The sequence below is a fragment of the Coregonus lavaretus genome, assembly GCF_964263955.1.
Source record: "Coregonus lavaretus genome assembly, chromosome: 3".
Lineage (NCBI taxonomy): Eukaryota > Metazoa > Chordata > Actinopteri > Salmoniformes > Salmonidae > Coregonus > Coregonus lavaretus.
The window spans coordinates 55,639,705-55,663,965 of NC_139990.1; the positions used below are offsets into that span (position 1 = coordinate 55,639,705).

The 24,261-nt window shown below is 41.3% G+C and overlaps 1 protein-coding gene across 2 annotated transcripts; it reads left to right on the forward strand.

Annotated features, from left to right (window-relative positions):
• Positions 1-1,399: 1,399 nt before the first annotated feature.
• On the forward strand, positions 1,400-18,772 carry LOC311116442 (phospholemman-like). Of its 2 annotated transcripts, none has more exons than XM_084157416.1 (8): positions 1,400-1,561; positions 11,311-11,362; positions 11,794-11,829; positions 12,057-12,083; positions 12,361-12,435; positions 12,587-12,623; positions 12,789-12,829; positions 17,860-18,772. In XM_084157416.1, the coding sequence occupies exons 2-8, from the start codon at positions 11,329-11,331 to the stop codon at positions 17,877-17,879; spliced, it is 270 nt and encodes an 89-aa protein (XP_084013542.1). In that variant the 5' UTR covers positions 1,400-1,561; positions 11,311-11,328; the 3' UTR covers positions 17,880-18,772. The 2 variants fall into 2 exon arrangements, with proteins under 2 accessions (XP_084013542.1, XP_084013541.1); XM_084157415.1 differs by having other exon boundaries at positions 1,410-1,561; positions 11,791-11,829.
• The last annotated feature ends 5,489 nt before the right edge of the window (positions 18,773-24,261 follow it).

Genomic DNA, 24,261 nt, shown 5'->3' on the forward strand with positions numbered 1-24,261 from the left:
TTGATCACTGTCATTTAAACCAGAGTCACACACTGTGCAGCCAGTCAGAGCAACATGTATTTTATTTGCTTGAGGTTCATTTTCTGTTCTCCCTTTCTTCCTTCCCTCCCTCTCTCTCGTCTGCAGATCCATTTGTTTACAGTAAGTAGCTCAATCCTCTACACTCATTCAAATGGAACTGATAACTCACCACCACCAAACACCAAACAAAATGAACATAGTGGTATGTAAGTGACCATATTCTTATTGGATATGACATGACATGAGCACATCAGAAATATGCTTCTGACATTGGATGAATCATTGTACCTGTGTGATCCTGAGCTGTTGAATGTTGAATTTCCCAGACTATGAGAGACTACGAATTGGAGGCCTGATCATTGCATGCTTGCTTGTAGCAGGTGGAATGTTTGTCCTACTTAGTAAGTACAAATAGCCAAATTACCAATAGGTTCATACATTATAAATGTAACTCAAGAGGATAGACCCAGACTTTGTCAGTGTTTGTAGTAACATCTCACTATTCTCTCTTCAGATCCCAAATGCACTAGAAAGAACAAGTAAGAGCCTATGTTATATCCACGTGTTTATAAACCCGTAACTAGGCCTACATAAATGCTTCACAAATAATGTATACTGTACAAGAAATGTCCTTACATATGATTGTTACATTGTACTATTGGACTGGGTGTCATTTAAAAAAATATTGTTTCTATCTTCATTCTCTCTTTTCTTTATCCTTCAACAACTAAAGAAAACCCGAAGATGACACAAGTGAACTCTGAGCGTTTCTAAAGGATGGAATCTGACTAACTGGTTGCTGTGATTCTGATGATGAAGATTCGGGGGTTGGAATGGGGCAGGGCTCTGGCCATGACAATATAATGACACCTGAATGGATGTGAGAGCGGATGCAGGGTGGGTGGGTGGACCACAATACATCTATTTACTGTTTTGTTTCTTTATTGGCTCAAAGATATGGGTTTATTTTCAGGTGTTTTACGGTGGTAGTGAGATGTATGATCGAACAACTGAAATACATTTAATTTAGCTAAAACGATTATCCTTCAAATGTTTGTGTAAATCCTTATTAATGAAAAGCCAAATAAATACCATTGAACACCATTGTTAGAAATAAACAATATGCTAAACTGTTTGTATTCAGAGATGTGCACTGTGCATGCTCTCAAGATAGAATATGTAACCTAAGCAGGTACTGTACACAACTATTTAAAATACATTGATGTGATAATGTTCTATTTGGTATCTGCCATCTCACAGTTTTTACATAGGCTAATGATTTGTTATAGCATCAACAGGTCATTGAAAGCAACCAATGACAAACAAATAATAAAATCCTCCTCCTCTCCAGCGCATGCAACTTCAATTTAAACTCAGCCTATTTTCAAACTGAGCAAACCTGTTGAGCATCAGTGAAAAAGGGTGTTGGCGTCTGTCTGACTCAAGAGTACGTTCGTCTATTGTGTGTAGCTCCATGCCCGACATTTCCTGATTTTTTCCCCCTACACACATCTCCATTTGGTTTTAACGCGTGTCGGAGGTAAGTTTTCATTTTCTAACAATTAGAGTTCGAGTGAATGCTCAGCTGTAGTTTCGTCAAAAGTATGAGTATGTTAACCGTTATTTATTCTATTCATTACATCATCCTTAAAGACAACAATAGGTTAATCTTGTCTAAATCATTTCTAAAATGTTTGCTTTGCGTATCTTTGACCAATACAAATATATCGCTCTAAAATAACTTTATTTCATTTATAGCCATATCCTTTTCTTTCCTGGCAAGAGTTGCTCAGTTTTGGGGAAAAGTTGAGTAGAAATGCTCCAAAGGGTACAATCTTTATTAGGCTATTAATTGTGTTTATAGAACAAAGATCTAACCTGCATGTAATGTAGTTTCAGTTAGTAGCCTACAGTGTAGGCTTATGCGAGACATACAGAACAAGTGCATATGAGCCAGAGCCATGTGCAAGTATTATAAATAATAATGTTTCCGCGTCACGCAGATGTATTTGTAGATGTATTTGTAAACCTGCTTTTATGAATTCAGTTCGTGTTACTCACGCTGTTCTACAACAGTGTTTTGGATATTGTTTGTAATATCCAAACAAAAAGTCCTTAACCTATAGGCCTAAAGCAACTTTTTGTCCTTCGGCAACTTTTCTTCTCGTTTCTGTTCGGTTTAGCAGTGGTGTCCAGGCAGTCTTATAAAATAGGGAGGACCTAATTAAATCGTGACGTTCAGTCTTTTATCTGGCATAACGCTCATGGAAAACAACGGAACATGCGGTCCAACCTTTATTGTATTCAATACATTTTCGAGAGCCAGATTGTGAATGTCTGTTGTGCTCATCATCCAGCTGTGGTCCAGCTGTGCTTTGATGGGTGGAGGCTGGTCAGGCCTAATGATGCAATAATAACCATTACATATCTTCTCCCATTAGCCTTTTTTTTATTTATTTTTCTGGACCAGAAAATTAAGTATTTTATCAAATTAATTTCGCAAGATAATACGTTTGGGACTGGTAGGCTAGTTGGTGTGCTGTCCTTCTGTAATGGAAAATGCTTCAGTGCACATGCCGCTGTGTGTGGGGAATCACATTTGAATTACCATTTCTATTCAACAACTTGGTGGTACCCTTCACACACTATTGTGCCAACTCAAACCGTAGGCTACCATGCTGGCTTTGTCCTTTTCAGCATGGCTCCAGCAACTATGGTGATGCGTAACCAGGCCAACACAGTACAGCATGGCTCAGTTATGTTCGGCTCAGTAGTGTGAAATGGGTATGCTAATAGACATTTTGAAATGGTATGAATGATTGATTCGTAGACAGACATGTTATTATGAAATTACTGTTCTATTTAAAGTCTTCTCATAGTTAAAGCAGGGGCTGATACAAAAAGTGCCTGTCCCCAGTCTCCTGTAGGCTATGCTAATGGAACTGTGATACCAGGGATATGTGGTTCTTGTACAGTGCAAACAGCCCAGCTGATAAGAAGCCTGATAGAGCTGTTATCCTGGACAGATCTTTATTCACTGTGGTTACTCCAGCACAATGCTGTTGCTAAGGTGATTGCTACTGACAGACAGACTTAAAACTGACAGATACATGTTATCTCACATTCAAAAGTCCTCTGTAGCTCAGCTGGTAGAGCACGGCGCTTGTAACGCCAAGGTAGTGGGTTCGATCCCCGGGACCACCCATACACAAAAATGTATGCACGCATGACTGTAAGTCGCTTTGGATAAAAGCGTCTGCTAAATGGCATATTATTATTATTATTATTATTTAAAAGCTAAACGTATTCTACTGCCTTCAGTGGGTAGCCTACTGGCGGCTCTAATCATACACAATGTTTGTCTCCACCTCAAATACGGATGAGCAACGTTCAAAAGTGAGGACCTCGGAGAGACTGCCTCATTAAAAATGAGAGATTCAGTGTGATCACGGAGTGTGACGCTTATTTATTCTGTGAGACATTATAATATCACAAGAGATGATAGGCAAGCAATGGTTCTATATTTCCTCAGTTTAAGGCTCAGTTGACTCAGATTCAGATAATTAGGGTTCATCACATATTCACCATAGCAACACCATCAATCTTTACTTCAGATATATAAAACGCTTATCTAAAGACCTCCCTGCCTCAGAAGCTCAGCAAAGCAACACCAAGGTCTTTCCCTTGAAGGGAAGGCAGCATTACTTCTTTAAACAGTGGAGCTGATGTTGCTGCTATTGCTAACCTTGTTGCTGTGGGTAGGAGGGATGAGTCATGGTTATAGTATGCCACGTTCCCCCTCTCCATTGAGCAGCCAGAGGAACACATTGCCCTGCTCTGCTCCAGCAGCTACTTCTTCATAATAATAATAATATGCCATTTAGCAGACGCTTTTATCCAAAGCGACTTACAGTCATGCGTGCATACATTTTTTTTGTGTATGGGTGGTCCCAGGGATCGAACCCACTACCTTGGCGTTACAAGCACCGTGCTCTACCAGCTGAGCTACAGAGGACCACAACAACAGCTGAGCTTCATCAAACACTAACAACAAGGAAGTGGCTTCAATAGGCATCTATGGCTAACTGACAGAAAAACAACACTGTATGAGCAAATATCGACTACAGTTTACCCAGCTAGCTTCAAATGTTCACTGAAACGTCTGGTACTCGTTTCTGTCTGGTAGCCATCTATGACTGACTGACAGAAAAAAACTGCACTCTGTATGAGCAAATATCTACTACAGTTTACCCAGCTAGCTTCAGATGTTCACTGAAACGTCTGGTACTAATTTCTGTCTGGTTCGGTTGTGGTTGTGAGACAGCGTGGAAGAATGTACCCGGAACGTTTTTAATCAACAATTCTGACAGCATGAAATACATATGTTAAATATCAGATGTTCTTTATTCCAGATGTAATATGAATACATACATGCAATACTGTAGTGCTCTATCACAGTCCCTTACCACATTAGAATGGTTTCCCAGTGTGTGTGTGTTCCTATTATACCTCAAAGGGTGCTGCCTATTCTCAGCGGCATGTTTTGTTCCTAAATTAGCTGCATGCTAGATTCCTGTGTCCAGACACCACATCCTTTATGGGCCAGGCCATGGCCATATCCCAGATACTCTCTATGGGGGAGGGAACCTATATGAGCGTGGAGAGGTGACTGGGTCATATTGGGAGTTGTACACACACATACACACTGACACACACACACAAACAGACATACTCATCTAGACTCACCCACACACACACAGGCAAACACATATTCACTGTAAACATAGTGTTTACACAGAACCTCTGCGAGTGTGGAGCAGTGACTGGGTCATAGTTGGGAATTTCATTGAGACACACACACACATATACAGTGGGGGGAAAAAGTATTTAGTCAGCCACCAATTGTGCAAGTTCTCCCACTTAAAAAGATGAGAGAGGCCTGTAATTTTCATCATAGGTACACGTCAACTATGACAGACAAAATGAGATTTTTTTTCTCCAGAAAATCACATTGTAGGATTTTTTATGAATTTATTTGCTAATTATGGTGGAAAATAAGTATTTGGTCAATAACAAAAGTTTCTCAATACTTTGTTATATACCCTTTGTTGGCAATGACACAGGTCAAACGTTTTCTGTAAGTCTTCACAAGGTTTTCACACACTGTTGCTGGTATTTTGGCCCATTCCTCCATGCAGATCTCCTCTATAGCAGTGATGTTTTGGGGCTGTCGCTGGGCAACACGGACTTTCAACTCCCTCCAAAGATTTTCTATGGGGTTGAGATCTGGAGACTGGCTAGGCCACTCCAGGACCTTGAAATGCTTCTTACGAAGCCACTCCTTCGTTGCCCGGGCGGTGTGTTTGGGATCATTGTCATGCTGAAAGACCCAGCCACGTTTCATCTTCAATGCCCTTGCTGATGGAAGGAGGTTTTCACTCAAAATCTCACGATACATGGCCCCATTCATTCTTTCCTTTACACGGATCAGTCGTCCTGGTCCCTTTGCAGAAAAACAGCCCCGAAGCATGATGTTTCCACCCCCATGCTTCACAGTAGGTATGGTGTTCTTTGGATGCAACTCAGCATTCTTTGTCCTCCAAACACGACGAGTTGAGTTTTTACCAAAAAGTTCTATTTTGGTTTCATCTGACCATATGACATTCTCCCAATCCTCTTCTGGATCATCCAAATGCACTCTAGCAAACTTCAGACGGGCCTGGACATGTACTGGCTTAAGCAGGGGGACACGTCTGGCACTGCAGGATTTGAGTCCCTGGCGGCGTAGTGTGTTACTGATGGTAGGCTTTGCTACTTTGGTCCCAGCTCTCTGCAGGTCATTCACTAGATCCCCCCGTGTGGTTCTGGGATTTTTGCTCACCGTTCTTGTGATCATTTTGACCCCATGGGGTGAGATCTTGCGTGGAGCCCCAGATGGAGGGAGATTATCAGTGGTCTTGTATGTCTTCCATTTCCTAATAATTGCGTCCACAGTTGATTTCTTCAAACCAAGCTGCTTACCTATTGCAGATTCAGTCTTCCCAGCCTGGTGCAGGTCTACAATTTTGTTTCTGGTGTCCTTTGACAGCTCTTTGGTCTTGGCCATAGTGGAGTTTGGAGTGTGACTGTTTGAGGTTGTGGACAGGTGTCTTTTATACTGATAACAAGTCCAAACAGGTGCCATTAATACAGGTAACGAGTGGAGGACAGAGGAGCCTCTTAAAGAAGAAGTTACAGGTCTGTGAGAGCCAGAAATCTTGCTTGTTTGTAGGTGACCAAATACTTATTTTCTACCATAATTTGCAAATAAATTCATTAAAAATCCTACAATGTGATTTTCAGGATTTTTTTTTCTCAATTTGTCTGTCATAGTTGACGTGTACCTATGATGAAAATTACAGGCCTCTCTCATCTTTTTAAGTGGGAGAACTTGCACAATTGGTGGCTGACTAAATACTTTTTTTCCCCACTGTATAGAAGTACACATCTAGACTCACCCACACACACAGGACATGCTCAGCTGTCGTTGAAGCTTTGCTCCTCAGCCTGACAATCTTTCAGTGGTATTGTGTGATTTGGAAATACAAACTTGCCTGTTCCGAAGGCAGCAGTGTGTTAGGCCTCATGGAACTCTTAGATTAGTCATATTGCAGTGGACACTGCTGTTACTCAAACCCTTACCCAACTGGCATTACGTCTCTCTGCCTCTCTGTAATAGGGGCCGCAGAAACTTGATCTCCAGTCCTCCTCATGTTGGTAGGCAGAGTGAATAGAGGGAGAACAGATTAATAGAAGAGACTTCACAAACACAAAGAAAACAAAAAAATCATAGATTTGATTAATTTCACAAGTACCTTTACAATTAACTTTACACAAATAATTTCCCCAGTATGTGACTATTCTTACTCCTAATAAACTTAGCTAGTCCTAGGATGACCTTTTGAATTATTTGTTATTAAACCACACATTACAGAAGGGAGAATCTCATTCTAAAGCTTCCAGTGATCCACCATTACAGTGAGAACTACAGCATGGTAATGCGTTTACCTCATAAATGAAAGGCCTTTTCAGGCAGGGCCAGCAGCCTATGAGTAGCTGCATCGTTAGCTCCTTTTATCCCTGTGGGTGATTTGAAGAAAAATGACCACAGGCTCTTTGAAGCCCTCAGATCCAGCCTTTTAGACTTCTAGGCTTCCTCGGAAATAACTGTGTGAATTCAGGGTTCTGCACTGTACCAAAGTGACAGACTGGCCAGCATTCTGGAATAAATAAAATAAAAAATAGAATAGAGCTCCTGGGATTCTTAATGATACTGCAGATGGAGGGATCTGGACCCGCTGTAGAGGGATGGGAGAGTCGTGACTGAGTGAGATGGCCAGAGGGAAAGACAGGGAGTTAGGAAAAGAGAAAGGGAGTGAGTGTGTGAATAAGGGAGTTGTAGTGAGTGAATGAGAGAAAGGGATTGAGTGTATGAATAAGGGAGGTGTAGTGAGTGAATGAGAGAAAGGGAGTGAGTGTGTGAATAAGGGAGTGAGTGTGTGAATAAGGGAGGTGTAGTGTGTGAATAAGGGAGGTGTAGTGAGTGAATAAGGGAGGTGTAGTGTGTGAATAAAGGAGGTGTAGTGAGTGATTAAGGGAGGTGTAGTGAGTGAATGAGGGAGGTGTAGTGAGTGAATGAGGGAGGTGTAGTGAGTGAATAAGGGAGGTGTAGTGAGTGAATGAGGGAGGTGTAGTGAGTGATTGAGGGAGGTGTAGTGAGTGAATAAGGGAGGTGTAGTGAGTGAATGAGGGAGGTGTAGTGAGTGAATGAGGGAGGTGTAGTGAGTGAATAAGGGAGGTGTAGTGAGTGAATGAGGGAGGTGAAGTGAGTGAATAAGGGAGGTGTAGTGAGTGATTAAGGGCAGTGTAGTGAATTAATGCAGGTGGGACTGGTGTGGGTGTGTACTTATCATAAGTTTAGACAACCTATTGTGAATGAGCAGGTTAGTGAGTGAAGTCGGATAAAATGTAGGATCTGATCATAAAGGTGGAAAGTATGAATAAATGATTGAGTGAGTGAGTGAGTGACAATGCAAGGCAAAGAGAGAGGGGTGAACCGAGTCGTACTGTTACCACACAAACACCCGATTCTTCCTTTACTTCAGGCATTCAGTGGCAGGGAGGCCAGCGTGACCCATGTTACAACACTAATCCTATTATGACCAGGCCTGGTCACCAGGGTGAATCTGCCTGGTGGGGAACTGAGGGTACAGCTAAACACGATCCGCAGCCTTGCCTATCATTGTCTTGAAGAGACAACCGACAACCCTAAACATTGCTACATGAATCTCAGAAGGTCGGCCGCACCTCCACCCTTTGCTAACGTTACTCTGTAATATGATTCGCAACTTGAAAAAGCGGAAAGAAAGAACCCCGGGAGAATCTCCCTCTCCCCCTCTCCCTCCCTGAATTGAATCGTAAACCATCCACGACCGGTTTTTGGAGGGCTTCCCGCTTGTTGCATTCCCTCTCCCATACCAATGTTGCTGGGGAGAGGGAGGGTGTGCTCGGAAAGAAACTAGGGAAAATGCCAAGTAGCATGAGACGCCATACACTGCAATAAGATGGAGGGAGGCTCCCTGTTTTAGCTGTGTGTTGTTGTAAAAGCTGTAGTGTTGTTATAGGAGCTGTAGTGTTGTTATAGGAGCTGTAGTGTTGTTATAAACGCTGTAGTGTTGTTATAGGAGCTGTAGTGTCGTTATAAATGCTGTAGTGTTATAGGAGCTGTAGTGTTGTTATAAACACTAATGCTATAGGAGCTGTTGTGTTGTTATAAACGCTGTTGTGTTGTTATAAACGCTGTTGTGTTGTTATAGGAGCTGTAGCGTTGTTGTAAAAGCTGTAGTGTTGTTATAAATGCTGTAGTGTTGTTATAGGTGCTGTAGTGTTGTTATAGGAGCTGTATTGTTGTTATAGGAGCTGTAGTGTTGTTATAGGAGCTGTAGTGTTGTTATAGGAGCTGTAGGGTTGTTATAGGAGATGTAGTGTTGTTATAGAAGCTGTAGTGTTGTTATAGGAGCTGTAGTGTTGTTATAAACACTAATGCTATAGGAGCTGTTGTGTTGTTATAAACGCTGTTGTGTTGTTATAAACGCTGTTGTGTTGTTATAGGAGCTGTAGCGTTGTTGTAAAAGCTGTAGTGTTGTTATAAATGCTGTAGTGTTGTTATAGGTGCTGTAGTGTTGTTATAGGAGTAGTAGTGTTGTTATAGGAGCTGTAGTGTTGTAATAGGAGCTGTAGTGTTGTTATAGGAGCTGTAGTGTTGTTATAGGAGCTGTAGTGTTGTTATAGAAGCTGTAGTGTTGTTATAGGAGCTGTAGTGTTGTTATAGGAGCTGTAGTGTTGTTATAGGAGCTGTAGTGTTGTTATAGAACGAGGGCACTACGTTCATCCACCTCTGGCCTGCTAGCCCCCCTACCTCTACGGAAGCACAGTTCCCGCTCAGCCCAGTCAAAGCTATTCGCTGCTCTGGCACCCCAATAGTGGAACAAGCTCCCCCATGACGCCAGGACAGCGGAGTCACTGACCACCTTCCGGAGACACTTGAAACCCTACCTCTTTAAGGAATACCTGGAATAGTATCAAAGTAATCCTTCTACCCCAAACAAACAAAAAAACAAGTGGTTGTCCCACTGGCTATCATAAGTTGAACGCACCAATTTGTAAGTCGCTCTGGATAAGAGCGTCTGCTAAATGACGTAAATGTAAATGTAGTGTTGTTATAGAAACTGCCCTTACAAACATTTACCATAAGTTACTACGTTTCTGGTCACTTGGTATTTTCCTGCCATGGTAGTACAATGAAAAAACGACTATCATGGTTTTTTGGTCACTACCATGGCAGGAAAATAAATTGACCAAAAACGTAGTAATTTCTGGTACTCACATAATGCAACATTGAGTACTCTCTATGCAATGGCAAAGCGTAGGCCTAGTACACTCTTAAACCCCTTTTAGCTCATAGTGAAAAACCACAACACACATGGTCTAGTAGTGTAGTGAACCTTCTTAAACATTGGGACCAGGATAGGGTATGGTGAGAAGAATGAAGGGAGTCTGAATCCTTGAAGATTTAAAAAAAAACATTAGTTTATCTGGTGCTTCTCCAGTATGTGGCTGGTGGCACACACCATGACGGAAAATACATTTAGCCTTATCATGAGCAGAAACAAAAGGGGAGCGTGAGACAGTTGTGACATAAGGGATTTAGCTACCAAATCTCCTCGAGACTCCATTCCTGTCCAAATCAGTAGCCAGCCCTTCCAGAACCATCATGTTAGGCAGAGTGTGATCAAAGAAGGCCAAACCCCTGGAATACTGCTATAGCCCCAGCATGTTTGTTATGTGGTTCCCATTGTCTCTCTTTCCCTCATGGATACTTTAGAAACCTGAGGGGGGGTTGTGGTGAGTGTATTGTGTGGTTGCTGATGGGGGAGGGCATTTTCTCTCTTTGTCTTTTATCCATAAGGTGTGATGGAAAATCACTGGGGTCTAGTTACTTTACTTTTTGGCCCTGGAGCCATGCTCAATGGTCCCGCATTTTGTCCTTGTGGATTTTCTACTCCGCTATGGCAGTTGACAGTTATATGATTATAAAGACATTATAACCCAAAATATATACAAGGAAAAGCTTAAACATAATTGGGTTTGAAGGTTTGACATGAGATGAAGCAAAGGACTCTCGGCAACATTCAAGATTGTATGGGTTATGCTGCTGCTCAGAAGCCATTTTGTACAAATCTAAATCAAATTTGGGACTCCAGGGAAATGCTAAAAGTTGTATCAGGTCTCTGTTGACATTGGAACCAGTGTGAGCCAGTTTTGGGCACTATATGAGCTGCCATTAGCTTCCCGGGTTTGAAAAGGTCTAATCAAATAAAATGGGTTGTGGGACAAGGGTAATTTAATTCTAACAAGTGGAGCCTTGTTCAGACAATCAAGCGGGTCCATTTTTTTTTCATTTTGAGCAGCAGAGCTCTTGCTTAAGTGGGTGTGAAAAGGGCAGGGAGGATGAGTACCAATTTGCTAGGGTGCACTGCAGTCATAATGCTCATCTACTTTCTCATATAAAGTGAGCCTAATATTATAATGTGATCATATTATTATGCCATTACTTTGTTTGACTCAATTCCCACGGGGGGCCAGTATTTAAAAAAAAAATGTATTCACTAACTGTAAGTCGCTCTGGATAAGAGCGTCTACTAAATGACTAAAATGTAAATGTAATTGTTGATGTTCTGTCTTCCCCAGGTGAAAGAGAGTTTGAAGATGGCAAATATCTCTGCTTTGCTTTTATTGACATGTGAGTGGCAGGTCTTAAAGACCAATAATACACAGCTATTAATACCACCACTTCCTGCTTAGGTTTTCCCCAAAGCTACCATCTCTGTTCATCTTGTTTTGCCCAGTCTTCACTCACAACTCTGGCTCAGTATTCAGCACAGTATATACTACTGTATGTTTGGAGTGAGAGAGAGAATGTGTTTATGTAATGTTATGAAAGACATATGGTTATGGATGTGAATAGTATACCAATCTAGAACTAAATAGAGGAAGGATATATTCATTGACCTTCTCCAGTGCTATTCCAGGTCAAAGCAGTTGAGAGACCACTAAAGTTACAACTGCACTTGTCCCAGGGGCGGGCAGCTGACTTCTTTGGGACATTGTTGGGATGCCATGTTGTCTATGCATTATGCTGTGTGCTTACTATTGTTTCTCTTCTGTTAGCAGTTGTGTACCTTGTGTTCGCAGAGGAGCAGAAAGAAAGTATGTAACTGACAATTGTTTACCATAATAGCGTTCCATAGTTTTATTACTCTAAATCTTTTCACATGCAATCGTATGGTCTCCAGATAAATCATTGATTCGGAAATTAAAGTAGGCCATTCGCTATTTGCCCATTTGTGGTTGGGTGCGTTCCAGTTGTTTCTATTATTTTTGAAGGTGTCTGGATGCTGTATAAACTGACCTTTGTCATGTTTTTGCCCCTACAGTGGAGGAGGAGGATCCATTTACCTTTGGTGAGCAGAGAGATACATCTCATTCATAGTCTACTTGTGTTTTGTCTCTGGAACTTCTCTCTCTGAAATTTTTAGAACACTCAACAACAACTCTCAAAATTCCTGGCTTACTGTGTATGATTCAGGCTTTTTTCCTTTAACTCTCTCTCTCCCATTCTTCTTTCTCCTGCACTCTCTCCTGCTCTCTCTCCTGCTCTCTCTCTCTCTCTCTCTCTCTCTCTCTCTCTCTCTCTCTCTCTCTCTCTCTCTCTCTCTCTCTCTCTCTCTCTCTGTTCAGATTATCACAGGCTACGTGTTGGGGGGTTGATCCTTGCAGCAGTTCTGTGTCTGATCGGCATCACCATCCTCTTCAGTAAGACCCCATCACATATACACATACTCACACACATACACACATAGACACACACACACACACATACGATGACACAGTCATAGCATGTATTTACACATGCTCACATTAACATAGGACACAGATTGACTTGTGACCATTCTTCTTATAACAGGCGGACACTGCAGATGCAAGTTCAACCAGGACAAAAGGTAAATGATCTATCAGATCAGTGCATGCTCAGTTCAGTCCAGATCAGGGCACGCTCTTTGTGTGAAACTACGTTTCCGGTAGGTGTGTGTGTGTGTTATGTAGCTAGGTGTTATAATGTATAATGGAATGTAGTGTGAGTTGACACGCTGGTTTTCTCTCTACAGGAGGAGGTCAGGAAGCAACGCCCAGCCACTCAACGATCAAGGTCTGTTCCCCTGACCGCTCAATCTCGCCTCTGATTGGCCCAAACTGTACACTGGATGATTCCTAGCCATCTGGAAGCATAAGTCTGCTAGGAATATAATGAACATATATAACTGACTGGCATGTTTAAGTGATTTTTACAAAATATCCTCTTCAGGAAAAAGGATTAGAAATATGCTGCCATGTTGGAGCAACGGGTGGGTTTGGGCGTTATCTTGTTATTACGCTCTCCATCTGTTTCAGTGTTAGTTGCCTACTGCCAGGCCTTGGCATAGATAACACTGTCAGCAGGCATTGGTTGTTCTGTATGTCAGTCCTGCTATCACACAGGTGGCACAGAGACCCAAACACTGACTGACTGATTCGTTCCACTATGACCTACTAACTTCCTCCATGCCAGGTTCTCTGTCCTAGTGTTAATTTTGGCGCTCTTTTTTAGATTCAGGATAGTCTTAGTCATTTTGACTAAAATATAATTAAGTCAGATTTTAGTCATTTGAATAATGATTTAGTGTAGTTATTGTCAAAATGACGAAAACAGTGGCCATTTTCTGTCAACTAAATGCCCTTTCATTTTCATCACATCACATTTGTATTGCCTTATTAACCTATAGTAAACATAAATAACTGACTTCCATGTGCACAAACATACATATCCTTGTCTTACCAATATATTTTTCTGCATAACATGCTATTCTCTTCCCAATAGCAGAAATATGACAAACATATATAAGAATTATCTGGCCATGTAAATTCCTAATTCAGTCTACATAGATATTGCACATTACATACAAAACAAACAGACACATACAAGCGCAGAGAGAGAGAGAGAGAGAGAGAGAGAGAGAGAGAGAGAGAGAGAGAGAGAGAGAGTAGCACAATCACCAGATGGTGTTGCGTGGTATTGACAAAGTAGTATGGGTTGCACCTCCGTCACTCAGTCACGTCATTGCCATTGTTATCAATGTTCCACAGATGCCGCAGCCACATTGGTGTCCAAAATTAGAACGGGGCCTAATGACAGTGAACGGGAGCTAATGACTGTTTTGCCCACTGATGTAGTCGAGTCACTAAACCTCGAGTCCGAATCGAGTCCCAAGTCCCCTATGCTCGCTTCCGAGTCCAAGTCTGAGTCACCAATGGTCGAGTCACAAGTCCCTATGGCTGAAGTCCTAGTCCCAGTGCTCGAGTCCTATTCCAAGTGCTCAAGTCTGAGTCACTGGGTCCACATTAACTCAAAATGAAGTAATTTACCCAGTCAGATATAGTGCAGTGGCAAGAGGAGTTATTTACCCAGTCAGATATAGTGCAGTGGCAAGAGGATTTATTTACCCAGTCAGATATAGTGCAGTGGCAAGAGGAGTTATTTACCCAGTCAGATATAGTGCAGTGGCAAGAGGAGTTATTTACCCAGTCAGATATAGTGCAGTGGCAAGAGGAGTTATTTACCCAGTCAGATATAGTGCAGTGGCAAGAGGAGTTATTTACCCAGTCAGATATAGTGCAGTGGCAAGAGGATTTATTTACCCAGTCAGATATAGTGCAGTGGCAAGAGGAGTTATTTACCCAGTCAGATATAGTGCAGTGGCAAGAGGAGTTATTTACCCAGTCTGATATAGTGTAGTGGCAAGAGGAATTTAGTCAATCAATTGTTTTCTATCCCTTTTCCTTTCTTTCTGTGCATATTGGCTAATCGTAATGTTACCAGTGCCACGTTCAGTTGCAAAACATTCTCAAACGTTGCAGATAGAAATTCCATGAAAAGAGCCAACGTTATTCCTTATTCAACATGTCAGAGGCATGTTTGTTCTACATAGCATATTTCTATCTGAACATTCCAAAATGTTGCTACCTGCTGAATGCGCCCCAGATTGTCCATCAATGCATGATAGAAAGAAATGGGTCATATCTTTTGAATGATAAAGGCTAGAATCAAGCCGTTTCTCTGAGGAAAAGAGGGAGACTTGGCTTCGTTGGCTACAGAACCTGGCTATGAAATGTGGTGGGGAAAGTAGGAGGATTGAGCGAGACTACAAATTCAAAGACAGCCTAATTTTCTATACTCAAGGAAGAGAAAAACATAGCTAGACTGTTGTTTTACTATTAAATTCAATGCTGCTATTGTTTTTAATTTCATAAAGCAGCTTGTGTTTCTTACCAGGCAAAGGGTAGCTAACTAGAAGTGGTGGTGACTCACTAGCTACGAGGAAGTAAGAGAGTCGCCTGTAGGGTTGAGCGGTATCCAGATTTTCATATCGTCATACCGTCCTTCTCTCATCCCGGGATTTACGGTATTACCGGCTTATTAAACAAGGGGCCGTTAAAACGGAACAAAAAAAATAGCACAAGTAATAGTAATTTCCATGGAGGCTGATATGCTAAATATGCAAATGAGTGCAAGCGAAAATAAACTAATTACAAAGACAGGCAATCCAGCTCATAAAGTTATACATATATACAGTTGAAGTCAGAAGTTTACATACACCTTAGCCAAATACATTTAAACTCAGTTTTTCACAATTCCTGACATTTAATCCTAGTAAAAATTCCCTGTTTTAGGTCAGTTAGGATCACCACTTTATTTTAACAATGTGAAATGTCAGAATAATAGTAGAGAGAGTGATTTATTTCAGCTTTTATTTCTTTCATCACATTCCCAGTGGGTCAGAAGTTTACATACACTCAATTAGTGTTTGGTAGCATCGTCATTAAATTGTTTATCTTGGGTCAAACATTTCAGGTAACCTTCCACAAGCTTCCCACAATAAGTTGGGTGAATTTTGGCCCATTCCTCCTGACAGAGCTGGTGTAACTGAGTCAGTTTTGTAGGCCTCCTTGCTCGCACACACTTTTTCAGTTCTGCCCACAAATTTTCTATAGGATTGATGTCAGGGCTTTGTGATGACCACTCCAATACCTTGACTTTGTTGTCCTTAAGCCATTTTGCCACAACTTTGGAAGTATGCTTGTGGTCATTGTCCATTTGGAAGACCCATTTGCGACCAAGCTTTAACTTCCTGACTAATGTCTTGAGATGTTGCTTCAATATATCCACATCATTTTCCTTCCTCATGATGCCATCTATTTTGTGAAGTGCACCAGTCCCTCCTGCAGCAAAGCACCCTCAAAGCATGATGCTGCCACACCCATGCTTCACGGTTGGGATGGTGTTCTTCGGCTTGCAAGCAACCCCCTTTTTCCTCCAAACATAACGATGGTCAATATGGCAAAACAGTTCCATTTTTGTTTCATCAGACCAGAGGACATTTCTCAAAAAAGTACGATCTTTGTCCCCATGTGCAGTTGCAAACCGTATTCTGTCTTTTTTATGGTGGTTTTGGAGCAGTGGCTTCTTCCTTGCTGAGCGGCCTTTCAGGTTATGTCGATATAGGACTCATTTTTTACTGTGGATATAGAAACTTTTGTACCTGTTTCCTCTAGCATCTTCACAAGGTCCTTTGCTGTTGTTCTGGGATTGATTTGCAGTTTTCGCACCAAAGTACGTTCATCTCTAGGAGACAGAACGCGTCTCCTTCCTGAGCGGTATGGCGGCTGTGGTGTTTATACTTGCGTACTATTGTTTGTACAGATGAACGTGGTACCTTCAGGTGTTTGGAAATTACTCCCAAGGATGAACCAGACTTGTGGAGGTCTACAATTTTTTTTCTGAGGTCTTGGCTGATTTCATTTGATTTTCCCATGATGTCAAGCCAAGAGGCACTGAGTTTGAAGGTAGGCCTTGAAATACATCCACAGGTACACCTCCAATTGACTCAAATGATGTAAATTAGCCTATCAGAAGCTACTAAAGCCATGACATCATTTTCTGGAATTTTCCAAGCTGTTTAAAGGCACAGTCAACTTAGTGTATGTAAACTTCTGATCCACTGGAATTGTGATACAGTGAATTATAAGTGAAATAATCTGTCTGTAAACAATTGTTGGAAAAATTACTTGTGTCATGCACAAAGTAGATGTCCTAACCGACTTGCCAAAACTATAGTTTATTAACAAGAAATTTGGGGAGTGGTTGAAAAATGAGTTTTAATGACTACAACCTAAGTGTATGTAAACTTCCGACTTCAACTGTAGGTAGTAGCTACCGAATTTTCTTTTTGGTGAGTTTGGACATTTACAAGCAAACAAGATAAATTGTGCAAATGAATTAAGTTTTGCCGCGTGCTCTGGAGCAGCATGTGTACACGCTGTGTCTGTGTGGAGTTGTTAGGGCAACGGCCTGTCTGCCTGCTCTGCTCGGAGAAGAGGGCGGAGGAGCAGACTGAGGCTGCCGAGAACAGAGAGGAGAACAAATGCAAGGAAATCAAGAAAGCAGTGATAGCTGTATAGATAACTCATCCAAAGCGCTTTGACTTCTCAAACACAGTAGGAAGCTAAAACGATATGATGCCCCGTCTCCTTGTTAGTTCAGCCACTTACTTAGCTAACTAGTAAGTTAAACCAAATAAACAGCTGGACTCACCTGCTCCCGCTTTCTCCTGTTGTGCTATTTGCAAACAAACACGTGACTGGCCCAACTGTTCTGGTGAACTACGGTAAGCTTCATAATGTAAAATAATATGACATGTTAAATGAAGAACGAACGCGATCTGCTTTATCTCCAAATGTATTGCACAAGTTGACTGCAGGTATTTACTTAAAAAGTAGCTACAAAATTACAAATAATTGAAGAACTTGTATAATTGGAGGCGGAGCCTGTCTGCCTGTCTGCCCACACTCATCGCTTGCTCCCTCATAGCTCACCAGCTGATGTAGGCTGGGTGTGGCACGTCCTTCCCACTGCTGAACAGAACTGCGCTGCGCATCTGTGCTGCTAATTTTAATTGTGCTTATCATCAAAAAGCTCTCAATCTCTCCAAAAACTCTTGTTTTGCCCTTGGTCTGGGGACATGGAGGACATGATCATTATGGCTGCTCAACAGAGAGCCGTCTGTCTGTGTTATCTCACATGGCTTGGTAATAAATGGCTTTTAATGATTTCAAATATTAAGTCATCTTTCTTTCTGTCCACAGCTCGGGCCAGTGAGTGCTAGGAACCAAACGCCCAACTGGCAGCAGATCAAATCGACTTTCTGTCTCTGCATCAATTAAGATATAAAAATTGATGGGTGGAGTTGGCTTGTTTTTTGTCCAATGGAGGTTGTTTTTTAGAGAGTTTGATGCTGTCTTCCCAAGATGGAGGTGGTACTGTGCCATTGGAGATCAGAGGTGTGCTGCTTTTACCTGTGTTGCTGTTCTACCTACCGCCCATCACTCCTGTTTCTGCTCCGCCCAATACTCACTCTGTAACTCGCCACCAGCGAGCACACACAGACAGACAAAGCAGGACACGATTTTTCCCCAATGTTCTTTGTATTTAAACAGATAACCAAAAGATGCTGTGTCGACTCACTCATTATTTCATTGCAATGTTTTTCACCTTTAGTTGCTCCAAAGTATGCGGTAGATTTGTGTATGTTTTGAATTGCCATACTGTCCCCTAAAAATCTTACATGCATATACATTACTGGAAAATAGGTACCGGTAGCCATAAACTATTATAATTTCAATAACTATTCACACCCCTTTATCTTGATTATTCCTATATGAGCTTTTTAGTTGAATGTAGAAAAGTGCACTGGTCTATGCAGTAAAATCTGTTGTATGATAAATGCAATGTTTTTTAAATAGTAAAGAAAGTTTTTCTATAAGCGGATGATATAGTCTTGATTGAGAGTGTTTGCCACCAAAACAACATTCATGTCATTTTAGTTTGTTAGATACCTGTTTACTTGTTCAGTCAGACTCACACAAGCAATCACAGTCCCTGAAGAGGGTTTTCTCCCCAATTGGCTTTTAATGAGTCACGGTCTACATTGAGATGTTTCTTGGCAAATGAATAGATGTTGTTTATGTTTGTAATTCAAATTAAAAGAGTTACCTTTTATGACTGTGTCCAATGTTACATTACATTATGCTAATAGATGCTGGATCTCTAAATAAAATAAGTCTGATAGGCTCCTCAAATGTAAATACTGCAAATACTTTTCTCTTGTTGATGTAAGGCCCATGTCCTGAGTGGTTCAAAACTACTTCTACATCGCCATCTACTGGATTATATGAGACACTGAACAAAGACTGGTACAGTTTTTCTCAAATGCGTACAAGCATTTTTTGGAACAATATTTTTCAAAACCGAGTTCACAAGACACTAAACTCATTTTTTAAATGTAGTTGCCTTCTCAAAACATTAATACATTCATCAAAACTACACTGAGTGTAAAAAACATTAGGAACACCTGCTCTTTCCATGAAATAGACTGACCAGGTGAAAGCTATGATCCCTTATTGATGTAACTTGTTAAATCAACTTCAATCAGTGTAGATGAAGGGGAGGAGACAGGTTAAATATTATTTTTGAAGCCTTGAGACAATTGAGACATGGATTGTGTATGTGTGCCATTCAGAGTGTGAATGAGCAAGACAAAATATGCAAGTGCCTTTGAACGGGGTATGGTAGTAGGTGCCAGGCGCACCGGTTTGTGTCAAGGACTGCAACGTTGCTGGGTTTTTCATGTTCAACAGTTTCCCATGTGTATCAACAAAGATCCACCACCCAAAGGCCACCCAGCCAACTGTGGGAAGCATTGGAGTCAACATGGGCCAGCATCCTTGTGGAATGCTTTCAACACCTTGTAGAAAGGAAAGGAAAGGGGGATACCTAGTCAGTTGTACAACTGAATGCATTCAACTGAAATGTGCCTTCCGCATTTAACCCAACCCTAGAGTCCATGTCCCAACGAATTGAGGCTGTTCTGAGGGCAAGGGGGTGGGGGCTGCGACTCAATATTAGGAAGGTGTTCTTAATGTTTTGTATTCTCAGTGTAGCTACGTTTCAACACAGATCCCAAAATTGCTTGTATGCGATAGAGAAAAACTGTAAGATCATCTGGACTGCACAGGGAAACAGTCCTTTACAATATGAACCATACGGTCTATGGTATGAACACTAGCTTATAGCATTATTTTAAAGTGAAAGTGTGTCAAGGTCAAAAATATCCTCTAGCATAATTAAGTATGTCCTTGCCAGTTTCCGAGCAACAGTCCAAATCCACTTTCATCTTGCACTGCAAGATTCATGCAACAAACAAAACTCTACCCACAGGCATTCTACCATGAATAGAGTATGGCCATGATAACAAAATCACCTTCTCATGGGTTACATTGTATTCAAAAGTGGTCATGGCAGGTCATGTGTTGCCATGGTAACTGAGATATGAGCGTCAGCTGATACGGGCAGCGGAAACAAAGTTGTGGAGAGTGTATCATTGTATGATACAACCAGAAGGTCACAGAGGGTTTGTGAGTTAGACAAGAAGAAACAAGCTGAAGAAGAACATTAGACCTACAAAGTTTAGAGCAAGAGTAGATTACCTGGACCCATGTTAAGCCTACTCCTGGCCTAAATAGGCAGTTTAGTCCTGAAGTAGACTTAATCTGGGTCCGGGAGACTGGTATTATTTGTGTTTCCAATGCTCAATTGCATTTCTTCAAACAATGTGATAAGAGTGAGTCAATACAGTCACATACACTACATATATACAAATGTATATGGACACCCCTTAAAATTAGTGGATTCGGCTATTTCAGCCACACCCGTTGCTGACAGGTGTATAAAATTGAGCACACCGCCATGCAATCTCCATAGCCCAACATTGGCAGTAGAATGGACTTACTGAAGAGCTCAGTGACTTTCAACGTGGCACAGTCATAGGATTCCACCTTTCCAACAAGTCAGTTCGTTCAGATTTCTGCCCCGCTAGAGCTGCCCCGGTCAACTGTAAGTGCTGTTATTGTGAAGTGGAACCATCTAGGAGCAACAACAGCTCAGCCGCGAAGTGGTAGGCCACACAAGCTCACAGAATGGGACCACCGAGTGCTGAAGCGAGTAAAAATCATCTGTCTTCAGTTTCAACACTCACTACCGAGTTCCAAACTGCCTCTGGAAGCAACGTCAGCACAAGAACTGTTCATCTGGAGCTTCATGAAATGGGTTTCCATGGCCGAGCATCCGCACACAGGCCTAAGATCACCATGCGCAATGCCAAGCATCGGCTGGAGTGGTGTAAAGCTCGCCGCCTTTGGACTCTGGAGCAGTGGAAACGCGTTCTCTGGAGTGATGAATCACGCTTCACCCTCTGGCAGTCCGAGGGACGAATCTGGCCCCAATGCATTGTGCCAACTGTAAAGTTTGGTGGAGGAGGAATAATGGTCTGGGGCTGTTTTTCATGGTTCGGGCTGGGCCCCTTAGTTCGAGTGAAGGGAACTCTTAATGCTACAGCATACAATGACATTCTAGACCAGGGGTACTCAACTACTATTTGAGAAGGTCCAGTGACACAAATTTCCTAGGTGGCAAAGGTCCGGATGGATATTGTCCTTTATCGGCGCTGTGGTACAGCGTAGTAACAAACATAGTCGTCTACGACTTAGGAAACCTGTTGTTATATACAATGTACATTAAATAAATTAAGTGAGACTAAGAATTTGAATTAACTACAACTTCTTTCGAATGTAAACGTGTGCAACATTGCATCAACATTGCAGAAGAACAAAAGTAGTTGCATAACTGTCTATGCAAAAAGTGCACTGTGAACCATTGTTCAAAAAAAATATTTTATTAAAATGTCCTGTGTAGCACAGTTGGTAGAGCATGGCGTTTGCAACGCCAGGGTTGTGGGTTCGTTTCCCACGGGGGGCCAGTATGAAAATGTATGCACTCACTAACTGTAAGTTGCTCTGGATAAGAGCGTCTGATAAATGACTAAAATGTAAAAATAAAGTGCATGTTTTCTGGAGAACAAAGGAGAGTTGAACAAAAATAATAATCTGAATGCACAGAACGTCACTGCGGGCCATGCAACATTCATGTATAAGTTACTCTGGGCCTTGCCCTGCATTAATGAGAGAAATTACACTTTCTGTCTCCTGCCAATGCTGTGAATGTTGGCACAAATGGTGTGAGAGCAACTCTGAGACACTGGTGCAGGTGTTCAGTGGTGAGCCTGGTACGGTATTTGTTTATAATAAAGTTCATTGTGGAGAAGGCTGATTCAAGATAGGATTCCAAACAGATGTAAATAATAATAATTGGCTAGCAAGCAAGCTAAGTTTACTAGCTAACAGTGAGGAGAAACAATAATACAACAATTTAACTGTTGTAAATCTCTAAAAATGATAAGCTGGTTTTACTATAAAAATATTTGCCGAAGCATGCCTGTTAGACATGGCTGTAGCTAGATATTGCATACCTACCTACCTAGGTACATTTGTACGGTCTGGTCACTGTGCAAAGGTTGAGGGTTATGCCATATTTCTTTCTATTAGGCTAGATATTGTTCTAAATGTAATCTCTGTGCTTATGCACATGTACAGTTGAAGTCGGAAGTTTACATACACTTAGGTTGGAGTCATTAAAACTTGTTTTTCAACCACTCCACAAATTTCTTGTTAACAAACTATAGTTTTGGCAAGTTGGTTAGGACATCTACTTTGTGCACATGGGCCAACACAGGTGAAACAACTTCCCACTAATGAGATGGCAACCATCACAGGTGCAACAAATACTGACTGACGAGGTGACACCAATCGGTGCGCCCTACATGCTAACGAGCTATTTGTGCTAATGTCCAACCTCAAAATATAAATGGAAAAACCAAAGCCTGTAACAAGTATCTGTTTTTTTTGTGTGTTTTTTTGATTCACCCCAGAATAATTTCTTACAGTGTGGTTGAGTGGGTAAAATTCCAAAGGAATGTACCATCTTACTGCCCCTCCTTTTTCTAGTCTGTCTAAATCAGGGGTGTCAAACGTACGGCCCGCGGGCCGGATCAGGCCCGCAAACGGGTTTAATCCGGCCCGCGAGATGATTTAAAAAAAAAGAAGAAAAAAAAAGTTTTTTATTTTTTTTATTTTTTTAAAGTATAAAAATGGCTGCAATTTTTCAATAAAATAAACTGCTGTTCCAATTGCGTCCACTGGATGGCGCAATAGCAATTGTGTTAAGCAAGCAAACTGTTTATACCGGGGCAGAGCAAGTAGGTCAAGCACGTGCAGCCAATGAGCTACTTTGTTTTGCCCGCGATATTTATTACGGCTTCTACTTTTAACATTATGTGCTTTGGCACCCTCATTGCCCCAATATGTCTCTGTCAAAAAAGAGAAAAGTGGACGCAGAGTGCAGAGTGTTCCAAGACAAATGGTCATCCTATTTATTCACGGAATTGAATGGGAAAGCTGTATGTTTGGTGTGTTCAGAGCATGTTGCAGTGCTGAAAGAATATAACCTTCGTCGCCACTATGTGAGTCTTCATGCCGACAAATATGACAACTTTCAAGGACAGCGGAGATGAGAGAAGGTGAATGAACTGTTGGCGGGTCTGAAGAAACAGCAGTCTGTGTTTACTCACAGCCGAGACATCAGTGACGCTGCAGTGAAAGCTAGCTACCTCATTGCTAATGAAATCGCAGTGGCTTCAAAACCATTTAGTGAGGGTGAATTTGTAAAAACATGCATGATGAAGGCAGCGGAGATTGTGTGCCCTGAAAAGCGGCAGGCTTTTGCAAATATCAGCCTGACAAGCAGTGGCGGCTGGTGAAAAATATTCTCGGTGGGGCTGTGCCATACTTTTTTTTTCCTGTAACCATCGCGATATATTTTAACACAAACTGCAGGACAGCAGTGCTCAGTGAAACATTCAGTAATTATTTAATGCCAATATTAAAAAGTTGAGGCATTCTTACACAAAAACATATTACACAAACCCAAGCCTTTCATTTGCATTTAAAGTGAACTTTTCACCATTGGTAGTAAACAGGCAACGCAACAGGCATGTTGTCAGAACAGAGTGGAAAGTGGACAATAACATGAAATTATTATAAAGTTTATAGGAAATCTTACACTGTATAAAAGGATGTATAATATAGAAATGGATATCAAGTGGATGAACTCAAACCTTTGACTGGAAGAATAGCATACAGTATTTTATGATCATACTAAATGTGACTAATTGTTAATGTGCTCCAGAACTGCAACAATTAATTGATACAAAACAACATATATACAGTAATATTAGCAAAGACACTATTAAGACTTTCTAGAGTACCATATATAACTGGATTTTTTATGCTAAGGTCAACTATATACAAAGAAACATGCGGCCAGAGCTGCTCTGTGTGTGTGTGTCTGTCATCTTATTTGTACAGGAATTTTATATATATATATAGACAGACAGACAGACAGTCAGACAGACAGATAGTGTGTATATACACACAAACTATGTCTAGTAACTGCTTTTAACCTGTGATGTACATAATTAACTGATGTTATTACGTTTTAAAGCCTTTTTCTATTACATTTGTGAGAGGGATGCAACA